The following is an 8435-nucleotide window of genomic DNA, read 5'->3' on the forward strand; positions in this document are numbered from 1 at the left end:
TACAGACATATACACACACATACACAGTCACATATAGACGCACACACACACACACACACCTATATATATATACATACATACATACATACATACATACATACATACCTACTTACATACCTACATACATACACACACACACACACATATATATATATATATATACAGACACAGACACACTGACACATACACACACGTGCGCGCCTATGGCTTCGTCGCAGACGCAGGATTCAGATAGTAGCGTGGAACCAAACATAGACAGAAAAAATCACAAATATAAGCACTTAAGAAATAATGACTGAGCTCGAGAGGAGATACCGAGAGGCAGTGGGCGTGAAGCACACAATATATATATATATAAAGCTTAAATCAATATATACATATATATGTGTATATCTGTATCCAACCTTACATAGAGAATATGTATTTGTATGTGCCACTTGATATCACATAACTTTTAAGGTTGTATGATCGTAAGATTCGTCAAGCACAAGCTTTTTGGGGTAATGATCAGGTGTTGGATACGAATGCTTGAGCCGTGGAGTCAGTGTACTTTCAGTTGCCAGAACTAAAGGCAGAACAATCAGATCTGCGGCTTTATTGTTGGAAAAGACCCGTTCTCGAATATACCACCCACTTAGATAGCTGGTGGCAAACGACGGCTGATTCTACATATCATACAAATGATACCTCACTCCAGAGGGGGAAGATCAAGTGCTTGAGATATCCTTACACTTCACGCTATATGAGTATACGTAAGTGTATATTTTTAATCATGAGCGTAGCCTTCTAAATCAGACAAAATGAGCGCAATCTATGTACGGGGTTTTTTTTAAATAAATAAAATATAATAGAAACAAGACAGTTCCACGGCACACTCGAAATCTTCTCAAGAAATAAATTCAAGAGGTGAGGTCACATGTACGGAGAGAACATTCCTTTTTGAAGCCTCTCTGCTCTCTGGCTGGAGATAAAAATTATAATGTTTAAAAAAAAATTGAAATATTCATGGCTTCATGACCTTCAAGGCTTCAAGCTTCCGGCTTCCAGAAAACAATCCAAACACGGAGGCTACGAGAGATTACTTCTTGTGAGAAGTTCTGACTTCAGGGACTCGGGGGACAACTGACCAGATCCCAGGAAAAATAGAACGTAAAATAAATAAATATTATCGCCAGACCACTGATCAGGAGATCAAGAGGGCAAGGACCGGAAATACTCGTATCATGAGCTGCCTATCATAGCGTGCCATACTATATATTTAAGCGGGCTACTATTTACGGCTGTTGAATAGACAGGGCCACTATATCGCATTGAGTACGATTGACATTACCACCATGCAGATATCATTAGCGTTGCTTCTCGTTGCAGGAATACCGATCACAGTTGCTGCTGTAGAGACGAGTGACGAGAGCGAGCTGTGTAATCCGCTTCTATTGCCATTTGTTAATATGCCAGGGAATCCATATAGCAAGAACCTTTCCATGAGTATTATCAACAACCCACACCCAGTAATGCTCGGGAATGTGGAGGGTATGTTTCGGTGCACTAATGTCAATAGTTCATGCTGTACGGCGGTCGCAATGGATGAGCTACGCACAAAATTCAATGTTGAGCGACAAAAACTCATAGATACCGCGGAGAATATCCGAAATTTGACGGCAATGCGAGATGTCGAAGTGAACGAGCTCCAGTCGGGCCTCGACAAAGCAATTGACGATGTGAAAGGGTTTTTAGACTCGCTGCCGTTTCAAAGCGAAGATCCTGTCGAGACGAGACTTAAGGAACTTTCTAATGTTTTAAAGAGCATGATGGTACATACCAGGCGATGGATCCAGGAAACACTGACTGCTTATGGGCGGTGTCTGGACAGAACTCTCGAGTACAATGCGGGGTTAATGTGCTTAGCCTGCAATACAGATTGGACCAAGTACATCTCATACAATGTATGTGCGCTAGTTCTACGAACTTGGATTTTACTTTTAGTGCATTACGCTGTTCATATTGGCCTTCAAGATATTTCTAATTGACATATTTTTATACCCAAAATACAGAAAACAACCGGTCTTACCCTGCGCCTCTCCAGCAATACGTGCGACACTTTTGATCATGGGTGTAGGGGTATCTGGCAAGCGGCCACCAAATACATGAAGGCTCTTCGTGAAGATGCCCAAGACGCAAGGAACATCGCAAACGTATGTGTATAAAAAAACACAAATTTTATGAGAAATGCGACTCGCGCAGGCTTCCAAGTTTTGGTTTACTGTGTGCACTAAGTCCTAACTATTCCCCCCCCCCTGAATTTGCAGCATACTGAACCGCTGCCAGATGTGCTTTCAGAAAGTCAAATATGTGGCAACAAACCATGTCGCGAACTCGTATGTAGCGATATGATGAAAGGTCTCGTCTATCACGCGCCACTTGCTCACTTGGCTCTAGTGCTAAACCACACCTCCAGCGAGTACGATTCATTCAATGGAACCGGAATAATGGAGAGTAAGAGTCGCCGTGGACTGCCTGCCGAGTCGCAAAGACAATACTCTGGTGCTGTATCAAAAGCTAGCAGAAAAATTGCGGACGTTGCTGCGGCCATGTCAAAAATCACTCCCTTCACTGGCCTAGCCATGCAGTTTGGGTCGAACAAGCGCCGCAAGCAAGTATCGGAGGAAGTTTATTACACTGCCGAGTATGTTGACGGTGGCTACTATGCTACAGATGCTGGTCGCTTGTACGCACAGGGCGTTGAGACAGAGTCTAAGGTGGAAGGTGTTGCAGTTTGTCCCGATCCTGACAACGACCAATGTAACCGCGCTTTTTCCGTGAGTCCTGCAATCAGCACAATAGCGTGTCTTTTGATCGCAAAAATCGCAGCGATCTGAACAAGTTAGATAGGAATAAATTTATGCAATTCAATACAGCGATGGTGCAGGCAATCTCGCGAAAATACACAAGCTATTCCTACGCTCAAAATTTTGAAAAGCACAGTCATAGTCAATAGACCGCAACACCAAGCGACTGTATATCACGCATTGTTTTGTCACATCAGCTGTAAGTTCAAACTCTAATGAACTCAGCGCCGTTGAACATCGGTTAGGATACTGACACATCTTCACCCTTGCCCCAAAGAAACAAGTCAAGTCCAAAATGAAGCAAATATCCGAGCTCAAGGTAAATACTTGCAGGAGAATCGCCGAAGACTATCGGACAGCAATGAATAATATGTACGTAGATGCGCAGACTCGGAACGATTTGTCACAGATATGCTACCGCACGAACATTGTATCCCAGAAAAGAACATCTGAATAGGCACATAAACTTGAATTACACTAATAGGCAAGCAATGAAGCAGCACTGACACAAAATTGTAGTAGAAATGGTGCACTTGCCCAGCCTGCATTGATATTCATATTGATGCCATAGTCTGTTAATCAAACCCAACTAACCACGGAGCTAAAGGTTTATACAGATTATCACGGCAGACTTAAGATATATACAGATCGATAAATATTTAAAACAATAGGAGAAGTGATTCTATGATATAGCAGCTGAAGTATAAAATATTTCAACAGGTACTGTAGTTCACAATTTGGTCGAGGACCTACAATATTTTTTTATTAATAGTACTTGCAGTAATCCTACACTCTGCAGTATGACGGTCCATGCAGATCGTGCATTTAAGACTCCACCAGCAGGAGAGTGACTGCAGACAGTGCAGACTGCAGACAAATAGGTATTTAGGCATAAATTATTACGCACCATAGGAGTTGAAGGATATCGATTAAGTATTGAGAGAATGAATAGCAGCTCATGGAAGCGAGAGGTATATTAAATAGGATTTGATTGGATGCTTATATTAGTCTCCAAAATAGTTTTCACCAGTTTATAAATTTAAAAGAATCGGAATTACTAAGTCAAAATTTCGTAGAGCGCGCCCAAATTCGTTGAGCGCGCCCAGTTGCTCCAAAGTACAATAGAAGTGAATACACCGGACAATATACTTTTTACAGAGTAATATAGAACTTTACAATACGAGTTATTGGGTGTACAAAAATAGAATTAATTTTTATTTAAATTATTATTACTCGTTTGAAAAACCTTTTAAAAATCAAATGACTCAAAACAATTTCAAATTTTACCTAAAACAAAGGGCCCAGTGCGAAGAAATTTTCTGAAGATTTCAAAAGAATTCTTATCAAATTATTGACCTATGTCACCGCCAGACGCCAGTCACCGGGGTCACGACTCACGACTCAACCGCACCGGGGTGCATGCAAAGACACGTAGCCTCCTAAAAATAGAACAAAAAATCAAAACAAAATGATAACCCAACAATTCTGAAATTTGCTCTACAAAACCAGGGTTTGATTGATATCAATATTTCCAGAAAAACAGGTTCGATTCTAAATTTCCAGGCCTAAAAACCTAGTAGTTAGGGACTCAAGAGTAGGACTTCAGGTGCCCCTGGTTAACTTTTTTTAACCCTGTGGGAAAACTATGCTGGTATGGCTGTAGGTATGAAAAGGTAAAGTTTTAAATAAAAGTACTACAATCTAAACAAGATGTTACTTAAATTCAAATTTAGGTTACATATTCTACCAGTTATTCCTGAACATCATTGTTCAAGATTTAGTTTACGTAATTTTCTGAGTTCATTGCAGTACATTTATTTGATTTCGCCGGATAGTTTATTTTTGGTAAATACATATATTTCTTCAGCATGTCCGGAACGCCTATATTATTTTAAAACTTCACAGAGTGGGCTCTGGTTGACAGTGATGAGTAACTGGGCCTGTGGGCCATTTGACCCAGCCTCCATGCGGATTGCCTTCAATTGCGGGTTTTATCACACTATGTCGGCTGGAGTGTTTTAATGTTGGCCTCGAAAGCGGTAAACACAATGGGATACGATATTCAACACGCGTGTAATGTTAATTTGCAGTTCAGTTTTGTAAGGATTGCATAAGGTAAACAACATTTTAACATAGTTACAGTAGCTTTTACCCGGCGCGAAGAGCACTGTATTGTCTGCTCGTCGTATATATGGCTAGATATGTTGTAATGTTCCAATTTGATCGATATGCGCCGTATAATTTTTTGTCCTCTTTTTGGTTTTCTTGTGCGTCATATTTACATACTTAGTGTACAACAATTCATATATTGACGTATAAATTAATGTATATTATACCCTCTTCCCAATCGCTATTATAGACATCTACACTCATCAAAATGGCTGACGAAGGTATTGACCACGATTTTGGAGGAGGTGATGCAGGATCTGCCTTGACTTTCCCTATCCAGTGTTCCGCTTTGCGAAAGGGTGGACATGTTATCATCAAGGGACGTCCCTGCCGTATCGTAGATATGTCTACTTCAAAGACTGGAAAGCACGGTCACGCCAAGGTGAACATGACTGCTATTGATATCTTCACTGGCAAGAAGCTCGAAGATATGTCGCCATCCACACACAACATGGAGGTGCCTATCGTAAAGCGTCGTGATTTCCAGCTTTTGGACATCGATGATGGTTTCTTGTCATTAATGGTAAGTTAGCTCCACTGACTTTGTAATTCTGGGCAAGTAGTTTTCATCAGTTTTTGGAAGTTTATCAACATCTGATTACTGACTTCTCGTTATTCTATACGCAAACAGACAGACTTTTCGTTACTCTTAAGGCAAACACACTGACTTTTCACTATTTTAAACGCGAACAGAACGATGATGGATCCACCAAGGATGACCTTAAGTTACCCGATAACGATCTTGGTAAGCAGATTCAAGATTCTTTCGACGATGGAACCGACATTCAGATCACAGTTATCAGCGCTATGAACGAGGAGGCCGCTATCGGAATCAAGAACATGGCTTAAATATAAATGTTAGACTTAATTTGTATAATATTATATTGTAGTTCGAACGATTTTTCAAGCAAACATTATTCAGTCTATAGTGTCATTTATGTGTCTACTATCTGCCGAAAACGTTGAAGGCGTTGTCGATCGTTTGTTCACATAATCGTGCGAGTTGTTGTCTGGAAGCTATTGCTCTCGAGTTGTTGTGTTTACGTATGGACTGTCACCTTGTTCAATGCTATTGATGTATACACTGTATCCGAGGTGTTTATCGAAATTTATGAAGTTGTAATGTAATTTTTTAGCATATTTTTATAAACGAATAGCTTGTTGTGTTTGTATACGAGAGTTATATATCGATGCCTGTATTGTTAGCATATGAAGCGTACTTTGGAAAGTCCGCAATTCGGAATAGTTTGTTGCATCTGTCTGTATGAGCTTTAATTTAAGTCTGTTCAATCTGGAGATGTTCTGCGACGATTGGTATGCACGTCATATGTAGGGAGCATAACATGGAACCGCCAGAGCCTATGGTATACAGAGAGAGTAAGAAGTGGAAAGCACCGATATGTACGCTTAGTGTAGATTCTTATTGGTAATGCTAGTAGGGGGGCGAATGTATGTTTCCATACGGTAAACGTATCGTTGCTTCAGTTGATATTCTTTAGGCTTGTTCTAGCTTTGGGCCTCTTCAAGAAATACGAACTGTAGTTTTATTAGTTATCGAAATCGAAGAATTATAGAAGAACCACAAGCAGCGGCGGAGACGCGACAATAAACGAAACTGCATAATTTAATAATGTTTGGTGAACTAAGGTTGTATCTCGCTTTGCTTTATCTTGTACTGTTGCTTTGTTCATAGCACATTAAGAGCTTTCAGTCGTCGGGGTGCAAACTGTAACGAGGTACAGCATCTATGAAATATGCGAAGGTTCTAACCAGTACAAGAGTTGTACCATGTTCTTCGAGAAAATCTAGACCCCCTTGACGAGTTATTGATGTATCATAGATCTACTACTATTGGCTGCTTATATCCGTAGCCTTTTCAATAGTGTAAAGATTAGGCCTACATGGGGTGCTTGAGTCAAAAACCCGTGTAAGACGTATTTAAACTTTACAAACAACGATGGCCGACGCAGACAAGCATTACATGTTCACCAACGTATAGTACTATTCTTTAGGTTGTTTCATATTCTCATCACGGTTGCTAATCTATTGTCCGAAATGTCACATATGTCCCTTCCGAAGGGCAGATTCGCGGTTGAGAATCTTTTAGATGACAACACTGTGGCAGAGCTGAAGATGATACATCGTATATGCTGCACTCCTGGTAAGAAAAGGTTGTGCTGCACTTGTTCTAAAATGTGATATGTGATAGACTTGGTTGCAGCTTGGTTCTACAACACATCTGTTTTATAGCGGTCGATATAAATGCAGCAAGGTATTCGTATATCCCAGAAACTTATACAGCTGAATTGACGGATACTATATGCCTAGAATCCCGTAGGAATGCGTGCCTATGTACATGATGCAAGGTGCATGGTGTTAATTGTAGTCACAAGACGTCAGCACTAAAACTGTGTCATCTATTGGCATCGAAGGTAGCTATTCTCTAGGACACTCTGTATGAATGCGGACGATATACATAGTTTCACTTTCATTGGTCTATTAGAGTACTAGAATTGCGCATAATGATAGGTTTGAAGGTAAATAATTCCCTACATACCCTGTAGGAATGCGGTGTCGGTGCACATAGTGCGTGCCAATCACTTCCCATTCTCGCAGGGCAGTTGCACTAACAATCATTCTTTGAAGGATCGCACACTGTCAGTGCTAAAGATGGTGCACCACATATGCTGCACTCGTTCTCGGAAAAATTTGCAATGCAGTTGACTATAGAGTACAACACGATCACAGCTCGGATACAACCGGTTCTATACTGCCGTACTCTTATTGCGTGTGGTGCACCCATCGGAGGTCTGTCAGGTCAGAACATACACATCTACACTTACCATAGTTGACAGTGATGTAGATAGCAGATATATCAGACCATAAGATATATGTATTTACTAGCAAGATATTTTTAGGAAGCGTCTTGATGTATTTAGGTAGGGTATAGTATGCATAGCTTTGTCTGAGTACACCTGTGACGAGTATCAGCAATCCGTCAAACGTGTCAATCTCATTAACGTAGCCTGTACAATGTAGTACAACACATCCGTCAGCGTACCCAACGGGACTCTGTCTGATTCAGGTCTCCGAACTTGGCTTCCGCTGCCAATGTAAATACTGTTGCTTACACACTTCTCAACAGACTTTGATTCATCTTATCAGGCTACAGGGAGCATTATACATCCACTCTTTTCTCCTGTACACCACCATGGGCCTTCAGAGCGTACATAACTGCACGGGACACTGTCCGGGAAGCTGCCGAGGGTAGGTGCGTGTGAAGTGAGTGAGTGAGTGATGATATAAACGAATATTCATATATACATATATACACACACACTCACACACACACACACACACACATACTCACAAACACACGCATACACAAACACACACACTCTCTCTCACTCTCTCACTCTC

At 40.8% G+C, this 8435-nt stretch overlaps 2 protein-coding genes across 2 annotated transcripts; both read left to right on the forward strand.

Moving 5' to 3' along the window:
- Nucleotides 1–1334: 1334 nt before the first annotated feature.
- SARC_10392 (hypothetical protein) lies at nucleotides 1335–2876 on the forward strand (the record flags this gene model as incomplete). The annotated part of the gene is made up of 3 exons (XM_014295567.1): nucleotides 1335–1943; nucleotides 2052–2192; nucleotides 2307–2876. 3 exons carry the CDS (start codon nucleotides 1335–1337, stop codon nucleotides 2874–2876), a joined length of 1320 nt encoding a protein of 439 aa, XP_014151042.1.
- A 1964-nt stretch (nucleotides 2877–4840) lies between these two features.
- SARC_10393 (eukaryotic translation initiation factor 5A-1) lies at nucleotides 4841–8220 on the forward strand. The gene is made up of 5 exons (XM_014295568.1): nucleotides 4841–4961; nucleotides 5206–5538; nucleotides 5709–6751; nucleotides 7100–7176; nucleotides 8181–8220. The coding sequence occupies exons 2-3, from the start codon at nucleotides 5224–5226 to the stop codon at nucleotides 5862–5864; spliced, it is 471 nt and encodes a 156-aa protein (XP_014151043.1). The 5' UTR covers nucleotides 4841–4961; nucleotides 5206–5223; the 3' UTR covers nucleotides 5865–6751; nucleotides 7100–7176; nucleotides 8181–8220.
- The last annotated feature ends 215 nt before the right edge of the window (nucleotides 8221–8435 follow it).

The sequence above is a fragment of the Sphaeroforma arctica genome (genome assembly GCF_001186125.1).
Source record: "Sphaeroforma arctica JP610 unplaced genomic scaffold supercont1.1232, whole genome shotgun sequence".
NCBI lineage: Eukaryota > Ichthyosporea > Ichthyophonida > Sphaeroforma > Sphaeroforma arctica.

Excerpts from the sequence above, each read along its gene's own strand:
- SARC_10393 (XM_014295568.1), top strand. The coding sequence starts at position 5,224 with ATGGCTGACGAAGGTATTGACCACGATTTTGGAGGAGGTGATGCAGGA. Across the intron at positions 5,539-5,708 it reads ATGGTTTCTTGTCATTAATG|AACGATGATGGATCCACCAA; the intron begins GTAAGTTAGCTC and ends AAACGCGAACAG.